The following is a 22,276-nucleotide window of genomic DNA, read 5'->3' as shown; positions in this document are numbered from 1 at the left end:
TACTTGGTGATGCTCATCCCAGAAACTTAAGACTAAAGAAATACAAAGACTTATCCTTTTGATAATCTCATCTCCTTGGTAGAGTTTACAATAAAAATTTCTGTTTTTTGGTAAGATTCCAACTTTGGAGAATGAAAAGCTGAGTCTTCACAGGTGTTAGGAGTGAGTTCTGGCTATTGTTTGGAGAGGAATGCCATGTATCAGAAATAGCTGTCTCATTGGGGAGGGTATGTGCTATGGTGAGCGCTGTGAATTGTGCAAGACTGTTGGATCACAGACCTGTACCTCTGAAACAAATAATACATTATATGTTAAAAAAAGAAGAAGATAGCAGGAAGGGAAAAATAAAGGGGGGGAAATCGGAGGGGGAGACGAACCATGAGAGACTATGGACTCTGAGAAACAAACTGAGGGTTCTAGAGGGGAGGGGGGTGGGGGGATGGGTTAGCCTGGTGATGGGTATTAAAGAGGGCACGTTCTGCGTGGAGCACTGGGTGTTATGCACAAACAATGAATCATGGAACACTACATCCAAAACTAATGATGTAATGTAGGGTGATTAACATAACATAATAAATATCTACTGGCAAAGGAAAAAAAAAGAAATAGCTGTCTCATTCATTGTTGTTTATATAAAGTTGCTCTAATATTTAAAGTTATCTAGAAAGGGTACTATAGTAATAACTCACAGGCAAAATTAATTTAAACAGGGGTTGAATCCACTGGAGAAACCACGTTGAACCCTGGGTTTCAATCCTCATCTGCTGATCCTCTGCTTCTCTCCATGTTTCTTAATCTCTGTCTTTAGTTTCTTTCTCTGTAAAATGAAGAGATTGGACTAGATACCTCCCAAGGTATAGAAAGTACCTGTCTGTAAGAACTGTGCTAACTCAAACATTTTTTCTAGAACATTTCATAAAAATGAGTGAATCAGAATTAATTTTCACTGATTTTTACATTCCGGTATTTAATTTCATCCCATTATTATTTTATTGCTTTATTTAAAGAAATCACACAATAGAGTTTACTTTTCAGTAAGTAATTCCAGTATTGAATTCCGTTCAGTTTATTAAGTATCAACCTACTTAAATCAATATCAACCTAATCAATATCCTCAAGTGGATATTTGGACCACCCTTTGCAAGTGCCTCTTTGCCAGATGCTGAATAAACTGAGTGCAACATTCAGGCCACATGATCTCTAAGACCATCATCTGCACTTTAATGCGAGTGGGTGCAATAAATGTGAGATCTGATTATTTGGCACTGAGTCACTGGGACCTCCATTCATTTGAATCGGTGACATGAATATGTGCATCCGTGAGCTAATGAGAAATTGGGGGAAATGTTAGTGACTTTGAGATAGCTCAGTTGGTTACATGAGAACTATGGAGTCTGGGCTTTGATGTCACAAGACACTTTTCATAGTTTGTGAGGATTAAATGAAACATACAGTGCTCCTAATAGAGTAAGTGGTAATTCTCGCATTGACAAGAATACCAACTTAAGTTTAGTATTTTATTAAAGACAAAGGATAGTTTTGTTTTTTATGAACTCTTTTTTTAATTATGTTCAGTTAGCCAGCATATAGTACATCATTAGTTCTTGATGTATTGTTCAACGATTCATTAGTTGTGCTAGCACCCAGTGCTCATCACCACACGTGCCCTCCTTAATACCCATCACCCAGTTACCCCGTCCCCCCACCCCTCCCTTCTGTAACCCGCAGTTTGGGTCCTGGAGTGCAGAGTCTCTCATGGTTTGTATCCCTCTCTGATTTCTTCCCATTCAGTTTTCCCTTCCTCCCCCTGTGGTCCTCTTTTTAATCAACTAAAACCCATGTAGAAAGAACAGAGAATCTGTTGTTTTTTAAAAGTATAGGTAGTAACAAATGAGAGTGTTTGACATCAGAAGGTTCAGGTCCCTGTGGCTTGTTTATTTATTCATTTATTTATTATTTTATTTATTTTTATTTTATTATGTTAATCACCATACATTATATTATTAGTTTTTGATGTAGTGTTCCATGGTTCATTGTTTGCGTATAACACCCAGTGCTCCATTCAGTACGTGCCCTCTTTAATACCCATCACCAGGCTAACCCATCCCCCCACCCCCTCCCCTCTAGAACCCTCAGTTTGTTTTCTCAGAGTCCATAGTCTCTCGCGTTTTTTTATTCTACATGAGCCCACCAACCCCCACCCCACAACCACACAGAGTTTGAAACATTGTAATTATGATTTATGAAGTGCCTAAACAAAGTGTTGTTCATGTTAGCCAAAGAATTTTGCTTTGACTTTAAGCAAAATATTAATGAAAAGAAAAATTGATTTTTAAAAAATGTCATGAAATACAATTCTTAGACTAAGTTCTGGAGTGTAAGGTTAGGTAAGAATTTATGAGAATGATAGATTGAAATGTTTATTAAACATTTTTGTGATAGAAAACTTTGAATTTTTTTTGTAATAAATCTTATTTGTACTCTAGGGGTGCCTGGGTGGCTCAGTTGGTTAAGCATCTGACTCTTGATTTCTGCTCAGGTCATGGTCTCAGGGTCGTGTGATGGAGCCAGGCATCAGGCTCTGCATTTAGCATGGAGTCTGCTTGTCCCTCTCTCTCTGCCCATCCCCTTGCTCACTTGCGCACTCTCAAATAAACAAAATCTTAAAAAATCTTATTTGTACTCTAAAAGGAAGTAAAAATATTATTTGATGATAGTCAGAGTCTTATCCAAATTAAAACACACTCATATCATCCAATAGGAATATTCCAAGATGATGGGGTTGAAGCCTGGTCGTATCTGGGCTAGAAGCTTAGCAAGAATCTTACTAGATCTTACTAAGAATCTTACTTAGATTCTCACCGTTGTTTCTTTTCTTTTAAATTTTATTTATTTATTTGTTAGAGAGTGGGTGAGAGAGAGTGAGCGAGAGTACAAGCAGGGGGAGCTGCAGGCAGAGGGAGAAGCAGGCTCCCTGCTGAGCAAGGAGCCTGATGCGGGACTAGATCCCAGGACCCTGGGATCATGACCTGAGCCGAAGGGAGCCGCTTAACTGAGTGAGCCACCCAGGCGTCCCTCTCACCGCTGTTTCTTTACCTGCCAATGGAGGTAGTAGTTGTACTTACCTCCAGAGAATCCAAGGAGAAGTGTTAGGGATGGTTTTTTTATCACTTCCTTCTAATACATTTTGATCCAACCACTTAATTCTGAATTCGATTCTATTGTCTTTTCCAAATGTCAGTTTCATTTTTTGTTTGTTTGTTTGTTTTTGCTTTTGTTCCATAGGATTAACCAGTTCCTTGACCTCAGGACTCTGGATTGGTCTTAACAGCCTGAGTTTCAACAGTGGATGGCAATGGAGTGGTGGCAGTCCATTCAGATATTTGAACTGGTTACCAGGTAGGGTCCAGCTTGTCTGTGGCTAAATACATCTAGTTTTAATTTGTCTGGATACCATAGAGATCTTCATCATCTCGCATGGGGAGCTCAAAGAAAAGAACTGGGAGACTTTACCAAATATAGTCCATTTCTCACGTTGCTTTGAAATCTGCCAACTGGATTTGCATATACTAAAACCGCAAGGTTATACCTGCTTCCTAGCTTGGGGATTTGTCTGGCAGGATTATCACACAAATCAATACAGGATTCTGTTAAAGTACATATTCTCTGAGTACCTTTGATTTGCTAGCTATTATATTCAAAATCAACTTTTTGAATTTTACAATGTTCCCCTTGAAAGTGCTTATACGTAATATGTATACTTATGAGATACATATACTATATAATGCTATATAGTATATTCAAAGATTTTATATGTATTTATTTATATTTACACACACATACAAAATATGAATTTAAGTGAATATGAATTATTTGGGGCTGGACAGTTTCTCATTATCTTGTGCCCTGAGATATTTGCGATATTTCTATCATTGTTATAATGACCTTAGCATCATTTTCTCCTGTTGTTAATCTAATATAGTTGGATTAAAATAATATTTCAGATGCAAATGATACTATTCCATGCTAGCATAATAATTCATTAGCACTTTTGTTGGCAATTTGTGGTTTAATTAAAAAAAATACAGTTGGGGGATGATTAAGCCTTCAACATCTTTCTAATTTTTTGGAGGACAGAAAATGCTCTGAACTAATTATGTCTACATTGTCATAGCATACAGGTAACAGAACATAAAGGAGGCTAAATAATAAATGTGTCTTACACATTTATTAACAGCAGTTATTCAGAGAAAACAAAAAGACCAATGATGACAAAAAACTTTTACCTTATTCACAAATGCCAACGATTAGTAGCTGCTTGAGGCGCTCTATGGAGTGTGATTCAGAACTCCCCACCCCCACTTCCAACTCCACCCCATACTAATGTTGGTTTATTAGCAAAGAGTACAATAATTAATGATTACTAATGTCTGCATGGGTGTGGAAAAGGATGGGTCACATTTTCATTCACTAGTTCTGCTATGAGCAAATGATGTAGTGTTTCTTCATATGGTCAGACTTCCTTCTTAAAAGCCACTGAATGGTTTTTGCATTTGGCTTAGGAAATTAAACTCTCTTCTATGTTACTAATTTATGGTATTTAAAGAAATGAAAGCTTTGAAAATAAGAAAGAAAGAGAGAGAAAGAATAAAGAAAGAAAGGAAGGAAGAAAAGAGCAAGAATATTCAGAATAGATGCTAAAACACAAGAGGGAAAGTTTAGAGGATATATTTTAGCTTAAATTGATGTGCTTTTACTATGAAATTCCACTTCCAATGCATTCCTTCAATGCATAGTTACAGGGCTGTCACTAGAATCAGCTCCGGTTTCCTCTGCAATATGGAAACTAAACATTACTACAAGGGACTATAAGATGTCCTTCTCGTGGGTGAGGTTTTGATTTGTCTGCCTACTCACTCAGTCAAATTAAATTGGAGAATGCCAGTTGGGCTCAATCAGATCATTAGATAATAATGATCATTTTTTAAAGGAACTAAAGTTTATTCTTTGCTGAATTATTGCATGTTTATTTATTATGCAATTTTGGAGTAATTATTATAATATTTAATCACTTGCATTCCAAGAGTTCAGTGAGAAAATTGGGGGGTTAACTTCAGTGAATGTGAGGAATGAAATTGGAATATTGATGAGAAAGGAAAAGAAATGTCCTCCCTTATTAAACCAAATTGCTGAGAAGTAAGAGGTGCAAGGTTAAGTCACCTTCTGAAATAATATGAGAGTTTCTTCAAATGAAAATCAGAAATCTTGTAGAATATTAGAAGCTGTTATTGCATGAAACATTTGATTAAGCATTCAATTGAGTACTTACCAAGTAATGCATCTATTAAAATACATTCACATTTGAAGTGAGGATATTTTACACAAATGCTATAGAAGTGTGAATTCAAATAACTTTGGTAGCTATTTAAAGACAACTAATTGATATATCAAAGTCCTTATCACTAACAATGTTTTTCATTGTGTATTCTTCCACAACTTTCAAAAAATGTTGACAAAAGCTTTATGGAGCAGGTGATAGGATCCCCATCTAGCAGGAAGGCAAAGTGAGGTCCAGGGCCAGGTTGTATCCATGTCAGAGGTCACAAAACAGAGTTGTTAACAAAACGTGGCTCATCACCCTGTCTTCAGGTGAGAGATGGAGCTAGTTTTCCATGTATCCATTGCATTCCCAAAGTTGACTTTAATTTATCTGGTTCTTTTATCAGTTTTCAGTAAGATATGGGATGAAGGGTTAGTAGTTAAAAATCTTCAGTAGGCTGGGTTGAAAATCTTGAGGAAGAGTCTGACTTTGGGGTGGACTTTATCAGCATTTCCCATGTCATGTTGCTTCTGAAGCTCCCCTTCCTTGTCTTTCTCCTCTTTGCTGTGTTCCTCCGTCTCCTCTCTCTAGCTGGAGAAAGTTTTCCCATGTTCAGAAATTCTCTAGTTTGCTTCACACAGTTAGCCTTACTTAGCTTTTTGGTAGGTATTTACAATGTTTAATATGGCTGGTTTGGAACATGATGTGTTGTGCATTTTGTTATACATAACAAAACCCAATGTGAAGATTGTTCAAGATTATAAGGTCTAGCTTTATTGCTGATATTGTGAAAAAAGTTATTTCAAAGACGTAAACTTGTATAATCAACATTTTAGACATTGGAATGATCCAAAGACAAGAAAAGAAATAGATACCCAACGCGTCTTTTGCTCTGCAGTCAGTAAAGATTTATTGGTGAATATGAAGCCAGAGACAGAATGGGATTCATTAAATCCCAAGGATGAAGCCGTGAGGTTGTGGGGGCTGTCTACTTGTAATACCTATAATAATCCCACTTTGATTTTTCCTTCTCCCCAAAGGAAGTCCATCAACAGAACCTGGAAAAAGCTGTGTGTCACTAAATCCTGGGAAAAATGCTAAATGGGAAAATCTGGAATGTGTTCAGAGACTAGGCTATATTTGTAAGAAGGGCAACACAACTTTGAATTCTTTTGTGATTCCCTCCGGTAAGTGATCTATTTGATCTGAAGTGTAGAAGATACAGTAATTGAAAGAAAATTGCAGCCTAGCATAACTGTGTGAAATGACAGGTTTTGTTGATAATTTATGGAGTAAACTTAATGATATTCCTACGGAATTTCTTTTTGTTGGCTACTAGTAATGGTCACTAACATTTCCTGAGTGTGCTGTAGTGTTCAGGCATGTACAAAGCCTTTGGAAGAACATAAATAAGAATTCTATCCTCATAGCAGCCCTATGAGCAAGGCATTATTATGCACACATTCTCGATGAGGATGAGGGTATTCAGAGGATATATAAAATTTGCACATGTGATGAAACTGGAATCCAAGCTAGGAAATAAATATCTGCAAAGGATGTTTTTATTATATTCTTGCTGTTTAAGGATACATCTGGGCTCTAGTGCCGTAAGTTTAGCATCCTCAATGGAAGTCTTCACAGAAATGGGAAAAAACATCCAAAAAGTACGAACTGAATTTTACATATAGGCTAGACTCTGGGCATTCAGTTATGGTCTCTCTTATAATTTTATAAAAGAAAGAAGTTACTAACGCAAGAATGCACCCTTTTTTTTCAAATTGACAAAAAGCAAACAACCTACACTTTTTTCTCTATCAGCTGTTTTAACACTCTAAAGGGATGTATTATGTAGGTATGTATTCTGCTTGAGAAATCTGACAGTGTGGCATTCTTGACTTTTTTCCTTGTCAGTAAAATTGACTTTAAAATATGATTGACATGGCTGGAAATTCAAAAGTTACAAAATGATAGAAAATAATAATATTTTCCTTCTAACACCCAGTTCTCCTCCCTGATAAATAACTGTTTCTGGGTGTTTATCCTTATCTGGTTATTCTATAAATATATAAACAAATATGTTTATGATAATTTCTGTCTGTTTTATACAAATGGCAGCCTACAGTACGTATCTTCTTCACTTTTTTCAGATAAAAATTTTGGACATCTTTCCATACGGTACATAAATAGCCTCTTGGTTTATTTTTATGGCCGCATGATAGCCATTACAGAGAGAGACCATGTATACTTTTTGACCAGTCACCTATCAATGGACATTTAATTTACTTCCAATTTTTGATTATTATCCTACCACGAATAACTTTATACACGTCATTTCATGCGTGTGATCATTCCTAGAAGTGGAGTTGCCAGACCAAAGAGTAGATGTGTTTGCAGTTTTGATGATACAGATACAGTCAAGATCTCCAGTGGGTACAGACAAGGGTCCTGGTTCTTGGGTTCGATGATATTTACAAAGGCACCATATGACTGTAAGCATGTGTCTAGGAGACCTCAATCATTTTGTACTTCATCTCCTCTATTCCTCCCATAGAGAAATAGTATAATTCTTTCTCCTTGGGAAAGCTCATAGAATTCTCCTTCAGAAGATTTGGAATTGCCATTTAGGGGAAGAGGAGAATGGTTTTTTTTTGTTTTGTTTTGTTTTGTTTTGTTTTTAATAGCTTCCCTGGTACAGGAAGCAGAATTCTGGAACTGGGCGCTGTTACTTAACCCCCAGTTTTGGATTCTTCATCTGTAAAGGGAAATATTAGTACCTGTTTTCCTGTGAAAATTTGTTCATACATTCAGTAAATTAGCATAATGTCTTTACTATGCCCCACCTTGTTTCACTTCCTAACCTTCGCTTGACATGGGGTTTTGAATTTCTCTGCATTTCCTGGACGAATCATTCTGTCTTATCTATAAACTCAAATAAACCAGAGCTTGGAAAAGCCTATGAGAGTTAAAATTATGCAGCACGCATGATTGGTGACCCCCTGGGGCAAGAGTTCTATCTTTTACCCTGGTGGTCCCTGCAATGCTACCTCACTCATCAAAATCCTAGGTCTCTAGAACCTCCCTGTCCAGTTCAGTAGCCACGTAACCACAAGAGGCCATTGAGAGCATGAAGTGGGGCTAGTTTGACATGAGATGTGCTGTAAGTATAAATTACATACAGCACTTTCAAGACTGCCCAAGCAAACAAGTAAAATATCTCGTCATTTCTTTTTTATTGATTACATGTTGAAATGATAATATTTTGGAACAAACGATCTTTTCTGGCTGCCCCATGGACCTCCTTTTCTTTGGTTGTCTTCATGTTTGAAGATATTTTTAAAGGTTACCTGTCCAGTGTTTGAGGGCCTCAGCATTTGCTGACATTATTTTCAGCATCCTGGGTAGCAAACTCAAAATATCCCACCAGAGGGCTCCAGAGCTATACTAACTTTTTTTTTCCCCCCTAACACAGCAGTATAAAATATCTAAATTGTATTGAAGGGCTAGAATTTTTTAAGCATGCGTATTTTTTCTGTGACTATAATGCAGTGTTTGGTCAGCATGGGGGTGACTGTTTACTTACATGACTACTGTAAACAGAATCTTAGACTCAAAGATGTGGCAGGCAGTCCTGGTCTGTAAGGAAAAATGGCTTTAAGGGATTCATTAAATGAATAACAAACATTTACTGTATTGAGCATTTGCTAAGGCAGCACATTTGAGAGCATTCATTACCAAACAAATGTATAAATTAACATTCATTAGGTAATATGGTCCCTCTTTAAGCAAGGTACATTGCTAAATTGCAGTTTGAAAGAGTATCTGTAAATGGTAATGATAAGCGGCTGCATATCAAACATATTTTCTCGACCCACATTCATTACACCTGCCACGTGCCGGGTCCCATGCCAGTTCTAGCGCATACAAGGATGAATAATGGGAGTTTCCACCTTCAAACATCTTTCCCTTCCCTTTCCCCAGCTCATTACTATTACAGTTCATTTTTGCAATGTGAAATCAAAATTTATGAAATTGGACCATAACTCTTAGTAGCCATAATTAGGATGTTGGCCACTATTACTCATTGACTTAAATAATAATTGTGTGGTGTTTATAATTTAGAGTAACGTTATTGCAAATGTTTTCTAGTTCAGAAGGACACAGTGAGGATGGGTAGCTTCCTATTAATGTTATTTATCAATATTATTGAAATGTTTTTACATGTATGGGTACTTTGGTTCCTGTGATGTGACCTGATCACAAGATCACACAACTTGTGGCAAATTCAGAAGACTTCTGACTCTTAATCCCTGCAGTCATCCCAGTATCATACGTCATCTTGCAGAAGCAAGCCAGAGGTAGTGGGGTCAAAGCAGAGGCACAGGTGGCCAGCTCATGCTATTCTGGTTCCTGTAGCTCCTTGGTGGCCTTTGTGTCCCCACCTTGTTTATGTTTTGTGAATATATATGCCAGAAAGGAAAAATAAATATTACCTTTAAATGCTTATGACTATGAATGGTTTTGTATCTTGAATAATAGAAAATTTTGTTTTAATTTTAAAAAGTCTTCCCTTTTAAATGTTTTCCAAACTCTTTTTTCTCTAGAAAGCGATGTGCCTGCTAACTGTCCAAGTCAGTGGTGGCCATACGCAGGTTACTGCTACAAGATTCACAGAGAGGAGAAGAAAATCCAAAGAGATGCCTTGACTGCATGTCGGAAGGAAGGTGGTGATCTAGCCAGTACCCACAGCATCGAGGAATTTGATTTTATCATCTCCCAACTGGGATATGGTGAGAGACCTTAACAGCAGTAATATGCTTGCCTCTCCCCCACTCTCCACCCATCTCTGGAAAATTTAATCATAAATGTTAATTTTAATTTAATAATTTAAAATTAATAATGAGATCATTTAATACATGTAATAAATATTAATCATGCATAAAAGTAAAAATTGTTTAGAAATTTTTAAAATAATTTATTTATTTTAGAGAGAGAGAGCATGAGCAGGGGGAGGGGCAGAGGGAGAGGGAGAATCCCAAACAGATTCTGGGCTAAGCATGGAGCCCAAAGCGGGGTTTGATCTAGGACCCTGAGATCATGACGTGAGCTGAAATCAAGAGTCGAACACTGAACTGACTGACCCACCCAGGCACTCCGAAATTTAAAGAATTTTTTATCAAAGAGATAATTTGACTTGTTTTTCTTTTAATATGTAATCAATTGACAGTTTTAAAAATATTATTTTTCTCTATATAATCTGTATTCAGAACATTCTACCTTAAATTTGTCAATAATATTTCATTTATTGGCACTATTGGTGCGTACGTATTTTCTTTTATAATGCCCCTATTTTCTCTCACCAGAAACAACTCTAAATGAACCATCTCATATTCTGGATTTTATTTTCTTTATTAACCTAGCTAGCACTGCTACAGTGTTGAACAGTGAAAGAAACAGAATATTTTATTGGGGTGGTTAAGTGTTGGCCTCAAACTTTTGAAGAAATGTATGCCTCATGGGGCGCCTGGGTGGCTCAGTTGGTTAAGCGTCTGCCTTCGGCTCAGGTCATGATCCCCCGGTCCTGGGATCCAGCCCCGCAACAGGCTCCCTGCTCAGCGGGGAGTCTGCTTCTCCCTCTCCCTCCGCCTGCTGCTCCCCCTGCTTGTGCTCTCTTGCTGTCTCTCTTTCTGACAAATAAATAAAATCTTTAGGAAAAAAAAAAGAAATGTATGCCTCAATTTTAGGTATGTAACTTAAAGATTATATAGAAAATGTACTTAAAGATTATATAGAAAATGTACTAAACAAAATATTGTAAAGTTTTCAAAAATTGATTCTATCCAAAAGAAAAAAAAACCCAAAAACAAAACTTAAAGATTATATAGAAAATGTACTAAACAAAATATTGTAAAATTTTCAAAAATTGATTCTATCCAAAAGAAAAAAAAAACCCAAAAACAAAACCAGGGAAAATTGGCTGGGAACACTCCTCCCGAAGAGGAGGCAAGGTGAGGAGGCACAGAACGCTAACTGGTACTTAGGGGTACCTGCTGGTTAAATGAGGATCATTTTCTGCTTCCTCCCCTGAGCCTGCTGACTAGCTGCAGCTATTCATTTCCAGCCAGCAAAACAAGAGGAAATGGATGGTGGCAATGGTGGGGACTGCTTCCTGACCCTTATTGCCTGAAAACTGATAGGAGTCGGGAGCGGGGGGAGGGAAGGGGAGAAGAAAAACCAGTTGACAAATAGACGGGAATTAGCAGAGTAGTTGCAGAGGGCAAATGCAAAGACCCCCAAACCCCAGTACTTCTAGCACCTGTGCCAAATGGAATCCGTTCTCCTCTGTGTACTTCACTCCGTTTAACAGGCCCTGATAATAGCCTGCGGCAGCCTGTAAACAATTTCTTAATATTCTCTATTTACTCATTCTGGAGAATTCAGACTAGATGATAATAATGTAAGCAGGACTGGTATGTCTGAATAATATCATGGCATACAAGTCATGATACTTATAGCAGGTAATAAAGTTTGCAAAGGAATCTCTGGAAAACAGATTAGTTAAGATGCCATAGAGCCGAAGTGCAAATTTTCCTCTACTTTATATAATGTGATATAGTAATAGGAGAAGCTTATATGTTTATTGCTATAGTTATATAGGGAAGTTGGCTGACAAAGGTGGCCTTTATGTATTTTTTATTGAAGTATAATTGACGTACATATTGTTAGTTTCAGGTATATAACATAATGATTCCACAATTGGGAAATGATCACCACGATAAACCTACTTACCAATATTGACTATGGTCACCATGCTGCCCATTACATCTCCATGACTTTTTAATTTTATCACTGGAACTTTGTACCTCTTTTTTTTACAGATTTTATTTATTTTTTTGAGAGAGAGAGAACGAGTGGGGGGAGGGGGGAGGGACAGACTCCCTGCTGAGTGGGGAGCCTGACACAAGGCTGGATCCCAGAACCCTGAGATTGTGACCTGTTACTTAACTGAGCCACCCAGGTGCCTCTGAAGTTTGTACCTCTTGATCTCCTCACACATCCTTCTCCAACACCACCTCTCTCCTTTACGTCTGGAAACCACAAATCTATTCTCTGTATCTATGAGTTTTGTTTTGTTCGTTCATTTGTTTTGCTTTTTAGATTTCACATAGAGGTGAGATCAAGTGGTATTTGTCTCTCTCTGATTTATTTCACGTAACATAATGCCCTCAAGGTCCATCCATGTCGTTGCAAATGGAAAGATTTTATTCTTTTTTATGGCTTTATAGTATTCCTGTGTGTGTGTGTGTGTGTGTGTGTGTGTACAGTGGAATATGTATATGCCATATCTTCTTTATTTATTCATCCATTGATAGACACCTAGTGTTTCTCTATCTTGGCTACTGTAGATAATGCTGCAGTGAACACTGTGGGGGGCATATGTCTTTTTGAGTTAGTGTTTGTTTTCTTTGGATAAATACCCAGAAGTGGAATTGCTGTATCATATGGTAGTCCTATTTTTAATTTGTTGAGGAACCTCCATACTGTTTTCCATAGTGGCTACACCAATCTATTACTCCTACCAACAGTGCACAAATGTTCCCTTTTCTCCACGTTGCTGCCAACACTTGTTATTTCTTGTCCTTTTGATAATAGTCATTCTGACAGGTGTTAGGTAATATCTCATTATGGTTTTGATTTGCATTTCCCTGATGATTGGTGGTTTTGGGCATCTTTTCATATGTCTTTTGGCCATATGGATATACTCTCTGGAAAAATGTCTATTCAGATCCTCTGCCTATTTTTAAATCAGATTTTTTTGTTTTGTTTTGTTACTGACTTATATGAACTCCTTTATAGTTTACATAAAAACCCTTAATGAATATATGGTTTGCAAATATCGTCTTCCATTCAGTAGGATAACTTTTTATTTTGTTGATGTTTTCCTTTTCTATGCAGAAGCTTTTTCATTTCATGTACTCCCATTTGCTTCTTTTTGCTTTTGTTGCCATTGCCTTTTGAGTCAGATCCAAAAAAATACTGCCAAGACCAATGTCAAGGAGCTCACTGCTTAAGTTTTCTTCTAAGAGTTTTATGGTGTCCGAACTTATATTTAAGGCTTTATTTATTTTATTTTATTATTGTTATGTTAATCACCATACATTACATCATTAGTTTTTGATGTACTGTTCCCTGATTCATTTTTTGCGTATAAAACCCAGTGCTCCATGCAGTACGTACCCTCTTTAATACCCATAACCAGGCTAACCCACACCCCTCCCCTCTAGAACCCTCAGTTTGTTTCTCAAAGTCCATAGTCCATAGTCTCTCTCCGATTTCCCCCCTTCATTCTTCCCTTCCTGCTATCTTCTTCTTCTTTTATTTTAACATATAATGTATTATTTGTTTCGGAGGTACAAGTCTGTGATTCAACAGTCTTATACAATTCACAGCACTCACCATAGCACATACCTCCCCAGTGTCTATCACCAAGCCACCCCATCCCTCCCACCCCCACCAGTCCAGCAACCCTCAGTTTGTTTCCTGAGATTAAGAATCCTCATGTCAGTGAGGTCATATGATACATGTCTTTCTCTGATTGACTTATTTCGCTCAACATAATACCCTCCAGTTCCATCCACATCGTTGCAAATGGCAAGATTTCATTCCTTTTGATGGCTGCATAATATTCCATTGTATAGATATACCACCTCTTCTTTATCCATTCATCTGTCGATGGACACCTTGGCTCTTTCTGTAGTTTGACTATTGTGGACATTGCTGCTATAAACATCGGGGTGCACGTACCCCTTCGGATCCCTACATTTGTATCTTTGGGGTAAATACCCAGTAGTGCAATTGCTGGGTCGTAGGGTAGCTCTATTTTCAACTGTTTGAGGAACCTCCATGCTGCTTTCCAGAGTGGCTGCACCAGCTTGCATTCCCACCAACAGTGTAGGAGGGTTCCCCTTTCTCCACATCCCCGCCAACATCTGTCGTTTCCTGACTTGTTAATTTTAACCATGCTGAGTGGTTGTGAGGTGGTATCTCATTGAGGTTTTGATTTGGATTTCCCTGATGCCGAGCGATGTTGAGCACTTTTTCATGTGTCTGTTGGCCATTTGGATGTCTTCTTTGGAAAAATGTCTGTTCGTGTCTTCTGCCCATTTCTTGATTGGATCATTTGTTCTTTGGGTGTTGAGTCTGATAAGTTCTTTATAGATTTTGGATACTAGCCCTTTATCTGATATGTCATTTGCAAATATCTTCTCCCATTCTGTCGGTTGTCTTTTGGTTTTGTGGACTGTTTCTTTTGCTGCGCAAAAGCTTCTTATCTTGATGAGGTCGCAATAATTCATTTTTGCCCTTGCTTCTCTTGCCTTTGGCAATGTTTCTAGGAAGAAGTTGCTGTGGCTGAGGTCAGAGAGGTTGCTTCCTGTAGAATTTTGATGGACTTCTGTCTCACATTTAGGATTTTGATGGACTTCTGTCTCACATTTAGGTCTTTCAACCATTCTGAGTCTATTTTTGTGTGTGGTGTAAGGAAATGGTCCAGTTTCATTCTTCTGAATGTGGCTGTCCAATTTTCCCAACACCATTTGTTGAAGAGACTGCCTTTTTTCATTGGACATTCTTTCCTGCTTTGTCGAAGATTAGTTGAGGCTTGTATCGCTATATACTTTCCTCTTAGGACTGCCTTTGCTGCATCCCAAAGATTTTTGAACAGTTGTGTTTTCATCTTCATTTGTTACCTCGAATTTTTTTAATTCTTCTTTAATTTCCTGGTTGACCCATTCATTCTTTAGTAGGATGCTCTTTAGCCTCCATGTACTTGAGTTCTTTCCGACTTCCCTCTTGTGATTGAGTTCTAGTTTCAAAGCATTGTGGTCTGAAAATATGCAGGGAATGATCCCAATCTTTTGGTACCGGTTGACACTGGATTTGTGACCTAGGATGTGATCTATTCTGGAGAATGTTCCATGGGCACTAGAAAAGAATGTGTATTCTGTTGCTTTGGGATGGAATGTTCTGAATATATCTGTGAAGTCCATTTGGTCCAGTGTGTCATTTAAAGTCTTTATTTCCTTGTTGATCTTTTGCTTAGATGATCTGTCCATTTCAGTGAGGGGGGTGTTAAAGTCTCCCACCATTATTGTATTGTTGTTGATGTGTTTCTTCGCTTTTGTTATTAATTGGCTTATATAATTGGCTGCTCCCATGTTAGGGGCGTACATATTTACAATTGTTAGATCTTCTTGTTGGATAGACCCTTTAAGTAGGGTATAGTGTCCTTCTTCATCTCTTATTACAGTCTTTGTTTTAAAATCTAATTTGTCTGATATAAGGATTGCCACCCCAGCTTCCTTTTGGTGTCCATTAGCATGGTAAATGGTTTCCCACCCCCTCACTTTCAATGTGGGGGTGTCTTTGGGTCTAAAATGAGTCTCTCGCAGACAGCATATTGATGGGTCTCGTTTTTTTATCCAATCTGATACTCTGTGTCTTTTGATTGGGGCATTTAGCCCATTTACATTCAGGGTAACTACTGAAAGATATGAATTTTGTGCCACTGTATTGCCTGTAAGGTGACTGTTACTGTATATTGTCTGTGTTCCTTTCTGGTCTATGTTACTTTTAGGCTCTCTCTTTGCTCTCAGGACCCCTTTCAATATTTCTTGTAGGGCTGGTTTCATGTTTGCAAATTCCTTTTGTTTTTGTTTGTCCTGGAAGCTTTTTATCTCTCCTTCTATTTTCAATGACAGCCTCGCTAGATATAGTATTCTTGGCTGCATTTTTTTCTCATTTAGTGCTCTGAATATATCATGCCGGTCCTTTCTGGCCCGCTGGGTCTCTGTGGATAAATCTGTTGCCAATCTAATGTTTCTACCATTGTAGGTTACAGATCCCTTCTCCTGAGCTGCTTTCAGGATTTTCTCTTTGTCTCTGAGACTCGTTAGGTTTTACTATTAGATGTCAGGGTGTTGACCTATTTTTATTGATTTTGAGGGGGGTTCTTTGTGCCTCCTGGATTTTGATGCCTGTTTCCTTCCCCAAATTAGGGAAGTTCTTTGCTATAATTTGCTCCAATATACTTTCTGCCCCCCTCGCTCTTTCTTCTTCTTCTGGGATCCCAATTATTCTAATATTGTTTCGTCTTATGGTATCACTTATCTCTCGAATTCTGCCCTTGTGATCCAGTAGTTGTTTTCCTCTCTTTTTCTCTGCTCCTTTATTTTCCATCATTTGGTCTTCTATGTCACTAATTCTCTCTTATGCCTCATTTATCCTAGCAGTTAGAGCCTCCATTTTTTATTGCACCTCATTTATAACCTTTTTGATTTTGACTTGGTTAGATTTTAGTTCTTTTATTTCTCCAGAAAAGGTTTCTCTAATATCTTCCATGCTTTTTTCAAGTCCAGCTAGTATCTTTAAAATCATCATTCTGAACTCTAGTTCTGACATATTACTAATGTCCGTACTGATTAGGTCCCTGGCAGTCAGTACTTCTTCTTGTTCTTTTTTTTGAGGTGATTTTTTTTCCGTGTTGTCATTTTATCCAGAGGAGAATAGATGAATGAGAGAACAAAATGCTAACAGGGTAACAACATCCCCAGAAAAATATACATTAAACAAATCAGAAGAGACCTGAAACCTGGGGGAAAGAAAGGGAAAGAAAGAAAAAAGAAAAAGAAAAGAGAAAGAAAAAGAAAAGGGAAAGAAAAAGATACAAACAAACAAACAAACAAACAAACAAAAAAACAATATGATCAAATATGATCAGGCTGGTGCATAGATCAGTGCCACACACTAGATTTTGGGTGTATTTTGGTCTGTTAGAAGAAAGTGCCTCCCAAAATTTTAAAGAAAGAAAAACTTATATATGTACAAAAATGAGGGTTAATACAATGAAGGGACAGAATATGACTGTAAAGATGAAAATTATAAAAGCTTTTATAAAAGGAATTGATAAGAAGTTGTTTGAAAAAGAAAGAAGAGGATTTAAAAAAAAAAGGGAGAGAATGTGATCAGGCAGGAGACTAGAACAAAGCCATACACTAGAGATTTAGGGTATATTTTGGTCTGTTAGAAGAAACTGTATCCCAAAATTTTATTTTATTTTATTTTATTTTATTTATTGTTTTAAGGATTTTATTTGTTTATTTGAGACAGAGAGAATGAGAGAGACAGCGAGCACATGAGAGGGGGGAGGGTCAGAGGGAGAAGCAGACTCCCTGCCGAGCAGGGAGCCCGATGTGGGACTTGATCCAGGGACTCCAGGATCATGACCTGAGCCAAAGGCAGTCGCCCAACCAACTGAGCCACCCAGGCGCCCCTGTATCCCAAAATTTTAAAGAGAGAACAACTTATACATATATACCCAAAATAAGGTTAACTGCTCTGAAGGGATAGAATATGACTCTAAATGTGAAAAATAAAAACGATTTTTTAAAAAGGGATTGATAAGATGTTGGTTGAAAAAGGGAAAAAGAAAAATTAAAAAAAGAAGTTTAAAAAAATTAACTTTGAAAGACTAAAGAATCATGGTAAAAAAGCCATGAATTCTATGTGCAGTATTCCCCTAGCGCTGGAGTTCTCCCGTTCTCCTTGATCAGTAAACTTGGTCTTGGCTTGCTGGCTGTTCGTGCTGATCTTCTGGGGGAGGGGCCTGTTGCCGTGGTTCCCAAATGTCTTTGCCGGAGGCGGGTTTGCCCCACCCTTGCCAGGTCGGGGCTAAGTAATCTGCTCAGGTTTGCTCTCGGGAGCTTTTGTTCCCTGCAAGCTCTCGGTACAGCTTCGGAGGACAACAGTGAAAATGGTGGCCTCCCAATCTCCTCCTGGGAGGAGCCGAGAACTTGGGTCCCCGCTCCTCAGTGTGCCCCCAGAGAAAAGCAGTCAGTCACTCCCGTCTCCCCGGTCTCCGGCCGCACTCCGTGCTCGCCCGGCCTGTGACCAAGCATTTCTATCTCTGGCACCCGACCCCGTGTGGAGTCTCCAAACCCAGCAGATCCCTGCGGTGCATTCCTGTGCCGCTCCTCCTGGGGGAGGAAGGGGAGTCTCCCCAGATCTGCTGCTTGTTGGGTCCCTGCTGGAGGAGCAGTGGCCCGACTGGTCCGCGGATCACAGTTTATGGCAACCCCGAGCTGAGAGCCCGCGCCTCGGCTCCGTCTCTGCAGCTGGCTTCCCCGCACCGATACCTGGGAGCTCTGCAGCACTCAGGCACCCCTGCTCTTTCTGTGATCCCGAGGGTCCTGAGACCACACTGTCCCGCGAGGGTTCCACCCCCCCGCTTAGCCACTGGAGTGACGTCCCTCCGCGGAGCCGGCTTCTAAAAGTTCCGATTTTGTGCTCCGCGACTCTATCACTTGCCAGAAGCGGCCGACGGAGGCCCCCTCCCCCGCCGTCTATCCTCCTGAATATCGCCTCGGATTCACTTCTCCACACGTCCTACCTTCCAGAAAATGGTCGCTTCTTTGTTCAGAGAGTTGTTGCTACTCTCCTCTTCGATCTCCTGTTGAGTTCGTAGGTGTTCAGAATGGTTTGATCCCTATTCAGCTGAATTCCTGGGACCAGACAAAATCCAGGTCTCCTACTCCTCTGCCATCTTGCTCCTCCTTAAGTCTTTATTTTTAATTTGTGTGTATGGTATAAGATAGTGGTCCTGTTTTATTCTCCTGTAAGTGAATTCCAGTTTCCTAACACCCGTTTCTGAAGAGACTATCCTTACCATCTTTGTTATAGATTAATTGACCATATATGTGTGGGTTTATTTCTGGGCTCTCTATTCTGTTCCATTGATCGGTGTCTGCTTTTATGCCAAACCCATGCTATTTTGATTACTTTGGCTTTGTAATATAGTTTGAAATCTTATAGTGTGATACCTTCAGCTTTGTTCTTTCTCAAGGTTGCTTTGGCTATTTGGGATCTTTTGTGGTTCCATACAAATTTTAGGTTCGTTCTTTTCTGTGAAAAATGCCATTGATATTTTGATAGGGATTACATTGAATCTGTGTGTTGCTTTGGGTAACAGGGACACTTTTATAATATTAATTCTCTAATCCATGAGCATGGACTATCTTTATTTGTGTCTTCTTCAATTTCTTTCATCAATTCTTATAATTTTCAGTGTACAGATCTTTTACCTCCTTGGTTATATTATTCCTAGGTATTTTATTCTTTTTGATGCAAATGAAAATGGAATTGTTTTCTTAATTTCTCTTTCTTATAGTTCCTTGTTAATGCATAAAAAGGCAACAGAGTTATATATATGGATTTTGTATCCTGCAACTTTATTGAATTTGTTTATTAGTTTTAACAGTTTTTTTTTTCTTTTTGGTGGAGTCTTTAGGGTTGTCTATAAAACCATGTCATCTGCAAATAGTGAAAGTTTTATCTCTTCCTTTCTAACTTAGGTGGCTTTTATTTCTTATTCCTGCCTAAGCTCTGGCTAGGACTTCCAATATTATGTTGAGTAAAAGTGGTGAACGTGGTCATCCTTGTCTTTTTCATGTTCTTAAGGGAAAAGCTTTCAGCATTTGAGTATGTTAGTTGTGGGCTCACCATATATGGCCTTTATTATGTTAAGGTACATTCTGTCTATTCCCAATTAAGTAAGAGATTTTATCATAAATGGATATTGATTTTGTCAATGCTTTTTCTGCTTCTATTGAGATGATAGTATGATTTATTTTTATTTTTATTTTTTTAGAGAGAGGGAGAGTAAGTGTGGGTAAGTGGGGGACAGTGAGAGACAGAATCTTAAGCAGATTCCATGCACAGGTTGGAACCCAGTGTGAGGCTCCATCTCACAACACTAAGATCACGACCTGAGCCAAAATCAAAGAGTTGAACGTTTAACTGACTGAGCCACCCAGGTGCCCCAAGATGATAATGATTTTTAATTTTCATGTTGTTAATGTGGTGTATCACACTGATTGATTTGCATATATTGAACCATCTTTGCATCCTGAAATAAATCCTATTTGATCATGGTATATGATCCTTTTAAGGCATTGTTGAATTCTGTTTGTTAACATTTTGTGAGGATTTTTGCATCTGTGTTCATCATGGATATTGGCATATAATTTTCTTTCTTTTTTTTTGTGATGTCTTTGCCTGGTTTTGGTATCAAGGTAATGCTGGACTCATAAAATGAGTTTGGGAGTTTTCTTTCCTCTTCAATTTTTTGGAAGAGTTGAGAAAAATAAGTTTTAACTCTTCTTTGAATGTTTGGTAGAATTCACTGGTGAAACCATCTGATCCTGGACTTTTGTTTGTTGGGGGTTTTTTGATTACTGATTCCTTCTCTTTACTAGTAATTGGTCTGTTCAGATTTTATATTTCCTTATGATCCAGTCTTGGAAGAGTGTATATATCTAGGAATTTATCCATTTCTTCTAGGTTGTCCAATCTGTAGGAATATAATTGTTCATAGTAGTCTCTTTTGATACTTTGTATTTCTTTGGTATCAGTTGTAATTTTTCCTCTTTCATTTCTGTTTTTATTTATTTGCACCTTCTTTCTTTTTATCTGATTGAGTCTAGCTAAAGGTTTGTCAGTTTTGTTTATCTTTTCAAAGAACCAACTGTTGGTTTCACTGATCTTTTCGTTATCTTTTTCATCTCTCTTTCATTTATTTTTGTTCTGATCTTTATTATTTCCTTTCCTCTACTAACTTTGGGCTGCATTTGTTCTTCTTTTTCTAGTTCCTTTAGGCATACAGTTAGATCATTTATTTGAGATTTTTCTTGTTTCTTGAGGTAGGCCTCTATAGCTATGAACTTCCCTCCTAGAATGTTTTTGTTGAATCACATGGATTTTGGTATGTTTATTTACATTTCATTTCTCTGAAGATATTTTCTGATTTCTCCTTTGATTTCTTCATTGACTTCTTCTTTGTTCAGGAGCATATTTTAAAATCTCAACTCATTTGTGATTTTTCCCGTTTTCTTTTTGTAGTTGATTTCTAGTTTCATACCATTGTGTTTGAAAAAGATGCTTGATATGATTTCAGTTTTCCTAAATTTATTGAGACTTATTTTGTGGCCTAGCCTATGACCTATCTTGGAGAATATTCCTTGTGTACTTGAGAAGAATGCATATTCAGCTGTTTGGGGAAGGATTGTTCTTTATATGTAAATTACTTATCTCCATTTCCTTAAGTTTTTTTCTGGGGTTTTATCTTGGTTTGTTTGTTTGTTTGAAACATATTCCTCTATTTCCTCATTTTATTTAACTCTCTGCGTTTGATTCTGTGGGTCAGGTGAAACAGCTATCTCTCTCAGTCTTAAAGTGGTATCCCTGTATGGGCAATGATCCTTAGCATTTAACTTTGCTCTAGTCATTAGCTGTTTCTTGAATTGGCTCTCCAGTTGTTTCAGATTTATGGAGCCCAGAAACACAGTCCCTCCTGGCATATGTAGCTATAGATTTGTTGTATCCATGGGAGGAGGTTAGTTCACGATCTTCCTATGCTGCCATCTTGAACCACCTCTGGCAAAGTTTGCTTTAAAATTCAGCTTAGGAATTAATAAATTTTCACTAGGGAAATCTTCCCTTTCTTTATTATCGATAAGGCTTATTTATTTAAAACAGTAAAAATAATATGGATAAAGGTAAATAAAAGTTAGAAAATTATTGTTTCTAAATCAAAAGCCTAGAAAAACTTTTTAGGTAATTGAGAAAATATCATTTTTAATATCTTTTATATTGTGGAAGTACAGTGGAGAAATTGGGACTTGCACTGGTAAGTTTTGACTACATCAACTAAGACAGCTTCCCTGACTCATAACAATTGGTCTAACAACTTTTTACACTCATGTATTATCTATTTTTATAGAGTCTAGATTGTGCTTAGGAATTACAAAAACTAGAGGGATATGCACAATTTAGTGAGAAAAAATGTTTATAGGGAACTCTTAATACTTTAATTGTGGGACTTGAGAGTTTAGGTTTTTATTAGTC

The 22,276-nt window shown here is 37.8% G+C and overlaps 1 protein-coding gene across 1 annotated transcript in view; it reads left to right on the top strand.

The window, feature by feature from the left end:
* MRC1 (mannose receptor C-type 1) overlaps positions 1–22,276 on the top strand; it is a 107,479-nt gene that overhangs the window by 26,076 nt on the left and 59,127 nt on the right. The window contains exons 5-7 of the mRNA XM_025892019.2: positions 3,286–3,399; positions 6,361–6,507; positions 9,922–10,107. Coding sequence (XP_025747804.1) covers positions 3,286–3,399; positions 6,361–6,507; positions 9,922–10,107 — 447 coding nt within the window. The remainder of the gene's footprint in view (positions 1–3,285; positions 3,400–6,360; positions 6,508–9,921; positions 10,108–22,276) is intronic.

This window comes from Callorhinus ursinus, unplaced genomic scaffold, assembly GCF_003265705.2.
Source record: "Callorhinus ursinus isolate GAN/ISIS: 27379988/994484 unplaced genomic scaffold, GSC_fseal_2.0 scaffold63, whole genome shotgun sequence".
In the NCBI taxonomy this organism is placed as follows: Eukaryota; Metazoa; Chordata; class Mammalia; order Carnivora; family Otariidae; genus Callorhinus; species Callorhinus ursinus.
Note: the sequence above shows the minus strand (reverse complement) of the source record. Positions and strands in the feature narration are given on the sequence as shown.